This window comes from Hyperolius riggenbachi, chromosome 7 (genome assembly GCF_040937935.1).
Source record: "Hyperolius riggenbachi isolate aHypRig1 chromosome 7, aHypRig1.pri, whole genome shotgun sequence".
Classification (NCBI taxonomy): Eukaryota; Metazoa; Chordata; class Amphibia; order Anura; family Hyperoliidae; genus Hyperolius; species Hyperolius riggenbachi.
Genome location: NC_090652.1, coordinates 261,353,208 through 261,366,614, shown reverse-complemented (window position 1 = coordinate 261,366,614; position 13,407 = coordinate 261,353,208). Strand labels below are relative to the sequence as shown.

Sequence of the window (13,407 nt, the reverse complement as noted above, 5' to 3'; positions counted from 1 at the left end):
TTTCCAACGATCGTTTTTTTGGACGATAACGACCGTTATCGTTCAATCCGACCGATCCAACCCGGCGGATTTTTTCGAAAGATAATCGTTCAATCGTTGCAGTGTGTACAAAGATCGTTCGATAACGCATGTTCTTATTGCCTGTTATAACGTCACTTCCGTTTGCGCACGCATTTTTTAATCGTTCGTCGTTCAGTATTTTATACTTATATCGCTCAGGTGTGTACACAATCGTTCATTACGAACGATCTTTTCAGTCTAATTTGAATATCGTGTAAACGTCACGAATCGTTCGTAACGAACGATCTTTATCGGACGTCTATACGAACCCTAACACTCTTATTTCCCAGTGACTGTTTTATATGCACATAAAATAAATGAATAAAGCTGAAATAAAGCTTGTCTAATGTAGATCCAAAGTGAATGTTGAATGTTTGTCAGAAACAGTGAGCTGGGTCAAATGTTCAGACGACAATGAAAAAGACATTCCAAATCTTGTAAAATTATTGATTTAATTACAGTAACTAATACATAAATACAAAAACATTTTTTACATTGTTAAATGAAAATCTACAATTACAAATACATGATTTCATATTTATAGATTTTATAAAAATCTTACATTTAGATCCTGACTAATGTCAGTCTGAGTCTGGCTAGGTGGAGTCATGGTGGGCTCCACCTCCTACTAGCTCCTTATAGGTCTTAAAGAATCCCAGTTACCGCCCACTTCCTGCTAGGATAGAACTGCTGCCAGAAGGCGTCTATAGCGTGTGGCCATTACGTACCTTGTGAAAAGCATTTTCTTGTGAGTGCAATTTTATTGCATTCTTACAAATAAATACGTTTTAAAGAATAACTGTTGGACATAAAATCAAAAATTGATTATTTATTTTTATCTGGTAAACAAGTAATAAGGATGCTAACCAGGCAATCCAAAAGTTAAAAATCACTTTTATTTTTCTTCTACATAAAACATATTTCTCCAGTTTCCCTGGTTCTTATTTGGTATATCTGCCACACAAAGAAGGTTGCAGGGTTTTCTTTTTTTTCTTCTTTACTTTCCCCTCAGACTTAATTAATGCAGCCTGATTGGCTGAAGCCTATTTCTCTCCCATCTTCCCCTCCCACGCTTCTGCTCATCTCTGATTGGCCAATATTTCTCAATGCACTTTCTACTGCAGACCTGGGTGGGAGTGTCTGAAGACTGAGAGGGGTCGGGCAATGATACACAGACAGAGTAAGGGGGGGAATGATGTCAGGATTGACTTCAAGACAGACGCAGACAAAATGGAAAACTCTAAGAAGGATTTTTTCTTTTTTTACTATAGAAAAAAAAAAATCACTAAAATCAAAATATGGACAGTGTAATATATATATTATGTAAGTAGAGCAAGTATTTATCAAATTATATGTGTTTTTTCTGAGATCGTATGGCTGACCGCTTTACTTTAAAGCACAATTGGAGTGCTCCTTCTCTTTTCCTGTAGGCACTCAGGAGAAAGTGTGCCATTGATGGACAGGGCTGGGGAAAGACATATAGCAGGAACATAAAACGACGTAGCTGGCATTCCAAACCAGGTAGTCTATCTACAAAGTACATTAGTATCTGCAAATATATGATAAATATGCCCTGTTAGGGCCTACTATAAAGTGAACCTCAAGGGAAGACCCTTGCTTCAGGTTAGATACTTACCTATGTAAAGACAAATGCTCTGGATATCATAGAGGCTTTGTGGTCCTCTCTCCATCCCGTTGTTCCAGTGCCATTCCCGTTGAAGTTATTCGACCTGTAGTTTGAATACCTCTTCAGGACTTTTTGGCAGGCTTTGGAAGTACTCATATCCCCAAGTGCTTTGGGAGACAAGCGGATGTGTACTGCGTAAGCGTAAATCTGGGCACATGCATGCGCAGTACATACAAATCCAGTCCTCAGAGGCACTTGGGGCACGAGTACTTTGGAAACTTGCCGAAAACAGAAAGGACCAGGATGGCTTTATGGTATCCAAAGCCTTCCCTCTCCATAGAAGAGTATCTAGATTGAAGTTCACTTAAAAAAGTGGATGAAAAATATCATCATCCCACTTCTCAGACTGTCTATTACTAAATGTAAATGTAATATTTTGAAATAAAATGCGTATTTTTTTTTAAATAAGGGATAGCACGGTGGCGTAGTGGTTAGCACCCTCTAATTGCAGCGCTGAGTCCCCGGTTCACATCCCAGCCAGGTCAACATCTGCAAGTTTTCCCTTTGTCTGCATGGGTTTCCTCCAGGCACTCCATCTTCCTCCAACATCCCAAAAACATACAGATAAGTTAATTGGCTTCCCCCTAAATTGGTCCTAGATTATGATACATACACTAAATGATATAGACATATGACTATGGTAGGGATTAGATTGTGAGCCCCTCTAAGGGACGGTTAGGTGACACGACAATCTACTCTCACACTGGTTGTGGAAGTGAGTTCCATAGACTAGGGGCTGAATATGAAAAGACCCATGCAGCAAATGTTTTCTTGTTTTAAGTAGATCCGGGGAACAGCCAGATCTGTCTTATTTGCAGAGCGGAGGATGCAGGGAGGGGTGTACAGTTCCAATAGGTCTGCTATGTATGTGCTATCTGTATCTGCTGTATGGGTTCTATGTGGTTTAGAGCCTTGCATGTCAGCAGGTAGATCTCAAAATGGATTCTCCATTTAACATGAAACTTCTGTGGAATCTAAGGTCTTAAAGAGACACTGAAGCGAAAAAAAAAATGATGATATGATTTGTATGTGTAGTACAGCTAAGAAATAAAACATTAAGATCAGATACATCAGTCTAATTGTTTCCAGTACAGGAAGAGTTAAGAAACTCCAGTTATCTCTATGCAAACAAGCCATTAAGCTCTCCGACTAAGTTAGTCGTGGAGATGGCTGTTGTCTGACTTTTATTATCTCAACTGTAAGTAAACTATTTACTTTTTCTCTGCTAGAGGAGAGGTCATTACTTCACAGACTGCTCTGAAAGACTCATTTTGAATGCTGAGTGTTGTGTAATCTGCACATATTATAGAATGATGCAATGTTAGAAAAAACACTAACACAACACTGAAAATAAAAGTATGAGAATATTTTCTTTGCTGCTAATCTTCTAGTAATTATTCATAGTACACAACCAATTCACTATATCATATATTTTTTCGCTTCAGTGTCTCTTTAAATGTATACAATTGGAGTCTAATGTAGGCAGCACAGAGGGGGGTGTAGTGGATAGCACCTTTACCTTGCAGAACTGTGTCTAAGGCTCAAACCTGAGCACAGACACTTTCTGCAAGGATTTTGTATGTCCCCCCCCCCCCCCCAAGAAAAACAAATATATATATATCCCATTTTTAAGTTAATTGGTTCCCTCAAAAATTGTCCTTGGCCTATGATATGAAGCAAATCATAGAAGTGCAAGGAAATTTCGGCGTGGTTTTACTTTCAAAGCTAATTTACCGGTTTCACTTTATCGTAGGCGCAGTCTATATCATTAGGGTGCACACCAATATAATATAAAAGTTATATATACCGTAACAACTATATCAGCTGCCACAATAGTTTAGAACAGTTACCGGGTATATAGAACGTAGGTGATAGGTCAGTGTTAGGTGCAGGTAGGGGGTAGGTTAGGGTTAGTTGTAAGTAGGGAGGTAGGTTAGTGTTGGGAGTAGGTAGGGGGTAGGTACGTGAGAGGATAGGAAAAGAAAGGCAAATAGTAAAAGATCAGTAACATTACCATTATTTTACTATCAATAACAGCTAGCAGCAGAATATCTGCAACCTTACCAGTATTCTATTATGAATAATATCTCACACCCATAATACCAAGAACCAGTGGATAGGGGCGGTGTAGGTAGGAGGGTGGTTATGGTTATACGTATGTAGGGGTAAGTTATTGTTGGGCATCGTTAAGGGGGATTAGTGCAAGAATAGAATAGGATAAGGTGGTAGAATATCGGTAAATTACCAATATTGTACTAGTAGTAAAAGGTGATAGGAAATATTGGAAGCGCGGCCAGTATCTCCTGTTGTACAAAAATGTAAGTCTACTTATGGCTAGCTGCATCCATGTGTATCAGTTTGCATTCAATTTATTTAGATTAGGCTTTAGTGCATAATTTTGCATCTGATTTGTATTCAAGGTGTGCAATTTAAGTCCCCAGGGGAGGCGCACGTTTCTGTTGGTTTCATTTCAGTTGCAGCCTGATTGAGCGCTGCCAATCTTTTCCCTGTTCTTTAAGAAAAGGCAATCGTAGAATATCATTAATATTACCGATACTCTACTATCGGCAATACTCACAAATTTTCTCACGGCTTTATTAAATGTACTCCTACGATAGGGACACTAGACTCTGGTTGTGGTACGGATTAATCTGTGAGCCCCTCTGAGGGACAGTTACTGACATGTCTATGGACGCCGTAAAGCATTGCCGGAGTTGTCAATGCTATATACATACATTATCATATAATAATTATCACAATAATATTATACCAATAATAATAAACCTTGAAGTGCATGCCTGCCCTTACACTTGTGTCACAGAGAACTGAATCCACTCTGCGACTCCTGAGGATGGCTCTGGTATCTATGATTGGTTATGGATCCTCCTCACTCCATGTTCTTGCTTCACCTTCCCACCGACCTCCTGTTCTTGTGGACGTTACAGGAAGTGAGGATCACCAAATCATAATTCCGGCACATGGGCCCCATAGAACGCTTCAAAAAACCTCCACAATCAAGGCCTTATAGCAGCTCTGGACTTGTCAAGAATGTCCTTCCTGATCTTTGGGTAATTCGGATGAAGCTCTAAGACCTGCAGAAGAAAGCACAAAGTAGTAGGAAGTACCTCAAGGTTTTGAGCTCAGGCAGAGAATACACACAACCAGCACAAGCACTTGGTAAGTAAGAAATGCAGCAAGCACTCCCTCTGCTGGAGGATGTAGAGACGGGCTATGTTTTAGTCAATCCACAAAATTACCTTGAATGCTTGAAAGGGGCACTTGCTCTTCTTATAAAATTCCTATATATAAAATGATTAAAACAACCCTAAAGAAATGCTTTAAATATGCTACAAAATGCTTACTAGACAATTTAAAATTGGTCAGTGTATACAAGATATATATATTATATATATATATCTTGTATTGGTACTTATCCGTTAGCCGGGCGCATCCGGCAGGTGGCGCTAATTACTATTCCCCCTCCAGGCCGCCATGGATAGTAGGGAAAGATGTAACTCTGGTGGAGTTTTGTCGCCACCTGCCGGATGCGCCCGGCTAACGGATAAGTACCCTTGTATTATATCAATAATAATAATAATAAATATACTGTATATTATACAACCATTACCTCAGCTGCATGTAGTTTCCTTGCACTTTCATAGCTCCCAACTGCCCCTCTTTTGGGAGGACCGCCCCTCTTTGGGGACCCTGTCCCACTTTCATTTGTCCCTATTTCAGGACTGATGTACAGATCTATGTAAATATATGTTTATTTCATTGACTGTAAATGTGTTTACTTGACTCTAAACTTTATTCCCATCCTTTAAATCGATAGATTTCTTATTTTTAAATGTTAATATGCAGGAAAATAAGCCAGGACAGAAATGACCAGTGTGGTTTTGAATGATAAAAATACATATATTCTTATGAAACCTTTATGGTATATTCATGAGGAGGGGTGTGCTGGGGGTGTGATTAGGGGTGTGGCAGAGGTGGGTCTTAAGTGTCCCTCTTTCTTATTTTAAAAAGTTAGGAGGTATGCACTTGTAATAAAAGTATTTACACCAATCCAATGATGGCTTATGGAGTGACAGAGCATGGAGTGCAATAAAGAGGCTTCCTGCCTAGTGACAGTAATGCCAGGGCCGGATTTCTGCAAAGGCCGCAAAGGTCACGGCCTAGGGTGGAAAAAAATCAGAAGGATAAAAGGGCGGCAGGACCTGAGAGAGATAAGAGGCTGCATGTCAAAATAAATCATTTCTCCTGCTCCAAAGCGCCCCGGCTTTGCTGCACACACACAGTCAGAATTCCAGAGCTCCGTGTATTTTCCTTACTTCGTGGTGTGCGATGAGACAGTGCTATCTACTGAACATACACGCTTCAGTTTATTGCCAGGGGTGAGAGAAACATGGATCACAATGTAGACAATTTCTGATCCAGTAAAAGTAAACATTTTAACAGAATTATTTCCACTTTACAACTCAAGCTGGGCTAAACAATGTATTGCTGGTCAGATTCTGTTAATGACTTGAGCCATTCCTTCTCCTCTCTCCCCCTGGATTGTAAATCTTAAACAGATAAGGGTTTTTTTTCCTTAGAGAGATTTATGGCAGCCCCTTCTAAGCTAAATCTTAACCCCTTGCTGGCTCATTTTAAAAGGCAGCAGTAGTCTAGTATGAGATAGACAACTTCTCTATAATTATAATTACAAATGTACTGTTGTATACTTTTGTTTTGTTACATTCTGTTTTGTATACCAAAAGTAATAACATACACTAAAAATTAAAAAAATATATATTTGTACCGTGTTGGCAAACAGTAAAAAAACACCTGTGAAAGAATCAGTACAATAAATTCTATAAAATAAATGCAACAGATCTGTGATTACAGAAGAGCAGAGAGGGAGATGAATGCCGCTCTGCTACTTCATGCCTGGTACTCACCATGCAATTTGCCATCAGATAGATGGGTTCAAATTGATTATTTCTGACAGGTCTAATCTGATTTCTTTGTGCAAAAGTAGGGATATCCGCGCCTTAGGAAGTGTCAGCAGCTGTGTGGACTTGGTAATCCTCCAAACCTTCGTATAAAAATATAAGTAAAAATGTCCACAGCGCTTATAAAGAATTATGATCTTTATTAATAAAAAAGTGATGCCTTGACCCTAGGCTAATAAAATAGCACCTTCCCCTTTAAATACAAATGGCATGCAACTCTCCACTCACACAGTTCACACAAGTTCACTGCAGTGAGCATTCATGCAAAAAATATATAAAAAATGGGATCCCAGTAAAAGGTCAAAAGTCAGGTTATTACCTCCAGTTCATGCACATTTGGCTTTTAAATGTATAAAACCTCACAATGTGAGTATATTCCATATCTTTTATGCAAAACTTTTCCTCTATGGTAGATTAGTTGCACATTGGTAATGGATACCTCCTTGTTGTCACTGTTAATATTGGTTCAAGCACATTTAAGCAGTGATTGAGTATGGGTTAATACGGATATAGTCTGTATACTGCACCAGTCACTCCTTCCGTAAGCGGATCCTCTTGTTGCTACCTTCCTTCCGCCTCCAATCTCACTAGCCTCGTGGTGTATAGCGGGGGAATCAGCTGGTAGTGTTCTAATAGATGACAAGTCCGTATATGCACCGCTGCCGTCCTCTGCAGACGAACGGTCTAACAAGTGGTGATCTCGTTCCACGCTGGTCTGGGCAATCCCACAGTGACGTCACTGATTGCGTAGTTACGTTAGGACACTGACGTTTCGGGACACTTCTTCTCTGAAGAAGGGAGGCGTTACCTCCCGAAACGTCAGTGTCCTAACGTAACTACGCAATCAGTGACGTCACTGTGGGATTGCCCAGACCAGCGTGGAACGAGATCACCGCTTGTTAGACCGTTCGTCTGCAGAGGACGGCAGCGGTGCATATACGGACTTGTCATCTATTAGAAAACTACCAGCTGATTCCCCCGCTATACACCACGAGGCTAGTGAGATTGGAGGCGGAAGGAAGGTAGCAACAAGAGGATCCGCTTACGGAAGGAGTGACTGGTGCAGTATACAGACTATATCCGTATTAACCCATACTCAATCACTGCTTAAATGTGCTTGAACCAATATTAACAGTGACAACAAGGAGGTATCCATTACCAATGTGCAACTAATCTACCATAGAGGAAAAATTTTGCATAAAAGATACGGAATATACTCACATTGTGAGGTTTTATACATTTAAAAGCCAAATGTGTATGAACTGGAGGTAATAACCTGACTTCTGACCTTTTACTGGGATCCCATTTTTTATATATTTTTTGCATGAATGCTCACTGCAGTGAACTTGTGTGAACTGTGTGAGTGGAGAGTTGCATGCCATTTGTATTTAAAGGGGAAGGTGCTATTTTATTAGCCTAGGGTCAAGGCATCACTTTTTTATTAATAAAGATCATAATTCTTTATAAGCGCTGTGGACATTTTTACTAATCTGATTTCTGATCATTTTTCTAATCGACTTTGTATAAGTGATCGGAAAATCGATTCAACCCATCTATCTGGTGCGTACCAGGCATTAGGGACTCACTGCTCTAACAGGAAAAACAATCATTCATCATTTTTCAGAGAGAAAACATTTATAGGTATCCTGCAAACAAGTGATCGTTAAGGCTCATACACACATCAGACTATAGTCTTTGGAAAAAGAAAGATCACAGTCCAATCTTACCACCCTTCATGTAGTATGAGAGCCATACCTTCACAGTCTTTTCTATGGAGCTGAACTCCCCATCAGAAAAAATCTTTGCAAGATTCTGCACACACAGATGCTGTACAGACACAAAAGATCAGTATCTGCAAAAGATCTGTTCCTGCCACAGATCCGTTCCTGAAAATTGCATTCATAGTCTATGAGATCTGCAGATCATCATACACACCTTGTTTAACTGACATTCATCTGCAGATCAGACAATTATCTGCAGATCTGAAAATCCATCCTGGTGGATCGGATCTGCAGATGAATGTCTGTTAAACAAGGTGTGTATGATGATCTGCAGATATCATAGACTATGAATGCATTTTGCAGGAACAGATCTTTTGCAGATACTGATCTTTTGAATGTGTACAGCATCTTTGTGTGCAGCATCTTGCAAAGATTTCTGTCTGATGGGGAGTTCAGCTCCATAGAATAGACTGTGTAGGTATGGCTCTCATACTACATGGAAGGGGGTAAAATTGGTCTGTGATCTTTCATTTTCCTAAAGGCTCATACACACATCAGACCACAGTCTTTGGAAAATGAAAGATCACAGACCAATTTTACCCCCTTCCATGGAGTCCGAGAGCCATACCTACACAGTCTATTCTATGGAGCTGAACTCCCCATCAGATAAAAATCTTTGCAAGATGCTGAACACGTTCAAAAGATCAATATCTGCAAAAGATCTGTTCCTGCAAAAGATCCGTTCCTGCAAAATGCATTCATAGTCTATGATATCTGCAGATCCTCATACACACCTTGTTTAACAAGGCCCTCATACTACATGGAAGGGGGTAAAATTGGTCTGTGATCCTTCATTTTCCAAAGACTATGGTCTGATGTGTGTATGCACCCTGAGTGTGTGTGTGTGTGTGTGGGGGGGGGGGGGGGGGGGGGGGCGGTTGGTGGTACCGGGCCTAGGGCACTGGGAAGTCCAAATCCGGCCCTGAGTAATGCCATACCAATGTGCATTTGTTGAGCTCTATTTGATTCTCTGTTGAAGTATTCTTGGATTGCAAAAGCATACATTTCCACACAAGAAAAGCAGTGACTAGTGCCCGCTAATCCTGCCACCAATATCACGAGTGGAGATAACAAGCTGGCTTTTGAACACAGGAAGGGGCGGGCACAATTTACTTACAGGGAACCTGAAGTGAGACGAATATGGAAGCTGACATATTTACTTAATTTTAAACCATACTAGTTGCCTGGCTGTCCTGCTCACCCTCTGCCTCTAATACTTTCAGCCATAGACCCTGAACAAGCAGGGTCGTCACTTCCTGCAATGCCGTCCACTGTACAGCACAGGAAGTTACGAGCCGTGGAACCCAAGCTGGAACACGGAAGGAGGGGAGTCATTGCTTCCCTACCCGCTGCCTGTTAGTACACTGTGCTAATAGCTGGAGGAGGGGAGAGCGGACAGGGGGACCCCAGTGAGGGAGGGGGGGGTCTGACCCCCCTCCCCACCGCTGTGCCCGCTGCTCCCCTTCCTGGTTGCTACCCCCTCCAGCTCAGCTTTGGGGGTCTATAGGAAAACATTACATGCAAATCACATACAGTATGCTGTTAAATGTAAATCCAAAAAATGCAAAGTATCTTACCTTGTGACAGACATCGATTGCATCGACATATCTCTTTGCCTTGAGGTAGTTAAAAGCAAGCTTATATCCTGCAAAATAAAAATGCAAACATTGTGCATGTGAACATGACGGTTCTAATGCAAAGCAAGCAAAAACAACGTTTCCTACTCTTTTCAAACAAACTGCCCCTGCTAATAACCAGGTACCTGGCGTTTAACATGGTACTAAACCAACCTTTTCAGGCTTCCTATTAAGGAAAAAAAAAGTTTTTCCTACCTAATCAAATTAGGAAGGTTAGGGTTGGCGGGAGGGGTTAGTATTAAGGCTCATACACACGTTTGATTTCCTGGAACGACGGGTCCGTCAGATCCTCCCGCTAGGCGGGCGTTCCAGCGACAGTACAGCATGTGTACAGTCTGTCTGCAGACTGATAAGGCTGTTTCTGAACATCTGCCTGACAGACTGTACACACGCTGTACTGTCGCTGGAACGCCCGCCTAGCGGGAGGGTCTGACGGACCCGTCGTTCCAGGAAATCAAGCGTGTGTACGAGCCTTTAGTCTTTATGTCAGTTAGTGTGTAAGATAGGCGTTACAGATTAGATAAAGTTATTAAATTATGTAAGGGTTGCAGTAGATCAGGACACGAATTAGGATTGGTCTTTCATTGAAGAATGTAGGATAGGGTTATTCTTAAAGTGTACTTGAGGCGATGAAATAAACGTGTATGCAGAGTGGAAAACATTAATAACATTTTTATTTTGCTGACTGAAAGAGTTAAAGAGACACTGAAGCGAAAAAATATATATGATATAATGATTTGTATGTGTAGTACAGCTAAGAAAGAACACATTAGGAGCAAAGACATAAGTCTAATATTGCTTCCAGTACAGGAAGAGTTAAGAAACTCCAGTTGCTATCTATGCAACAGAGCCATTGAGCTCCACAACATTCAAAGTCACAGAGAGCTGCCAGCCACTGTATTTTCTTTTTCTCTGCAGAGAGCAGTTCAAAAGTTCACTGGCCTGCTCTGTAAAATCATTTAGAATGCCGAGTAGTGTGTAAACTGCAAATATTAGAGAATGATGCAATGTTATAAAAAACACTATATAACTGAAAATAAAAATATGAGAACATTTTCTTTGCTACTAATCTTCTAGTAATTATCTGTACTACACAACCAATTCCTTATATCATTATTATTTTTTTTTCGCTTCAGTGTCTCTAAGTGCCATGCACTGATGAGGATCTACCAATCCGAAACAGTCTGTACGCATGTTGGATTATTGTGGGTCTGTACAATTAACAAGCTGACACATCATTGCATTCCAGCAGTTCTGGAGGTGTGGTTAGCTTACAGGGACAACACAAGGATGATTTGCATATTCAGCAGTGTTGCATCGTGGGAGACCGCATACGCTCACCCCAACCTGAATAAGCACATATACATTCTATTTTAACCACTTAATGACCACTCCACACCAATCGGCGTGGAAGCGGCGGCAGCCTCAGGACCGCCTAACGCCGATCAGTGCAAGGTCCTGGGGTGGGGATTGTAGGAGATCGTGCATCTTTGCTCTGATGACGGAGCTCCGCTGCGCCTTCAGTCTCCCAGCTGTCTTTTATCACTGGTACAGCGCTGCGATCTAAGGCAGCGCTGTACTGGGGAAAGCCGCGTGACACGGCTATCCCCCTGGGGCACAGGAGAGCAATCAGCTCTCATTGGCTGAAGCCTATGAGAGCCGATTGCTGTCATAGGCTGGCTAGGAGGAAGGGGGAATTATGAAAATATATATATAAAAAAACAAAACAGTATATTTATTACAAAAATAGTCAAATAAATATTTATAAAAAATAAACAAACACTCCTGGGAGCCATCACAGCCCACCAACTGTTGGTGGGCAGAAAAGGAGAGAGAATCACTTGCTGTGCTGAGTTGTGTGGCCCTGCAGCGAGGCCCTAAGCCCCCCTAAAGCCATCTTACAAAAATGCTATGTTAAAAATTCTGTTTAACATAGCATTTTTAGTAAGACGGCTTTTTGGTCCTTTGTAGTCCCTTAAACACTCCTAGGAGTTCTGTTTCAGCCGGAGCTTGCTGGGCAATCTGTAACTGACAACAATAAAACGCTCAAAGAGAATGTAGATGTGAGCTAGCTTAAAATAACTCATCTGAAAGCCTTCAGACGTTCCTCTGTAACCACATAATAATAGGAAGTATCCATACAGATCTCCAAGTTGCATGATTCAGTGTTTATCTGGAGAGTGCTGGAGTTATGCTAATAGGTGTGACTATAGGGCAGCCCATCTGCTGGTGGCCTTGCTGTATGACGGGAGGACCACCCGGCGTTCAGATAGTTTTGGCCGTTCTCATGTTGATCTATGATGTCATTCCTCCTCTCTTACCCACAGTGGGATTAGTCTGGTTCCCGTACTTCCAGGCCATTTCATAGTTGCTGGCAGCATCTTTGTAGGCTTGTTCTTTTTCCATGATGTATCCGGTGTATTCATAAGCCTTGCAGCAGGACTGGAACAGGATGGAATCAGGTTAAGTGGATATCAAATAGAAGAAAACAGAACTCAGAGGCACACTCTATGGTCTGGAAGGAGGAGGACCTGTCAGAGACAAGTACATGGTACACATATCAAAGGGGGACTTAAGCTGGGCTCTGGGTGTACTTGAACTTGTCATAGTCAGCCCATTATAGTAAGCTTTGGGATTGAACGAGTGATAAATCACATATAAACTAACCTGAATAAGTGTAGTTAATTAAAAACATCAAAGAATAGTGGAAAAGCTTTTACATACAATTTTAGAGTACAGGTAGCCCCCGGTTAACAACCTGAATCTGTTCTAAAGTCAGAACACTGTGCCATCTCTGTCCCCTATGTCTCCTCGATTCCCCCATGCATTAAGTGTCCCCCTCTGTTCTACCTCTGCCCATCGCTGCCATGATGTCACGCACATGCTCAGTGTGTTCCTGGCCGCGGTTGCATGCTGTAGTATGCGTGAAGCTCGGCCAGTGCAGGCGCACTGATGCTCGACCCGGCTGACTGGAAGATTGGGCCGGAGGGCAATTACAGGTACAGGTGGGAGGCAAAAAGGAGAGTGGTGGAAGCGGTGAGCATCAGGACAGCTCACCATACATATCTGCTCCCCCCATTTCTCATCTTTATTTGAGCTCTGGTATCCTTTAAATCTCGTTCAGACTATATGCGCTGCTGTGTGCATTTCGGCAGCGCGTATAGTGTTCGACACGCAAGAAGGGTAAAAGGGCATAGACAGCCCTTCTACCATTCCCACCATATGCGCTGCGCAGCAGCGCGATT

At 41.6% G+C, this 13,407-nt stretch overlaps 1 protein-coding gene across 3 annotated transcripts in view; it reads right to left on the bottom strand.

The window, feature by feature from the left end:
- Positions 1-528: 528 nt before the first annotated feature.
- TTC21B (tetratricopeptide repeat domain 21B) overlaps positions 529-13,407 on the bottom strand; it is a 141,901-nt gene continuing 129,022 nt past the window's right edge. For 2 of the 3 annotated variants that reach the window (XM_068245610.1, XM_068245612.1), the window contains 4 exons: positions 12,484-12,604; positions 10,103-10,170; positions 5,005-5,046; positions 529-4,839 (listed from right to left, as the gene is read on the bottom strand). In XM_068245610.1, coding sequence (XP_068101711.1) covers positions 4,762-4,839; positions 5,005-5,046; positions 10,103-10,170; positions 12,484-12,604 — 309 coding nt within the window. In that variant the 3' untranslated portion in view covers positions 529-4,761. The remainder of the gene's footprint in view (positions 4,840-5,004; positions 5,047-10,102; positions 10,171-12,483; positions 12,605-13,407) is intronic. The other variant, XM_068245611.1, reaches the window with a different exon arrangement.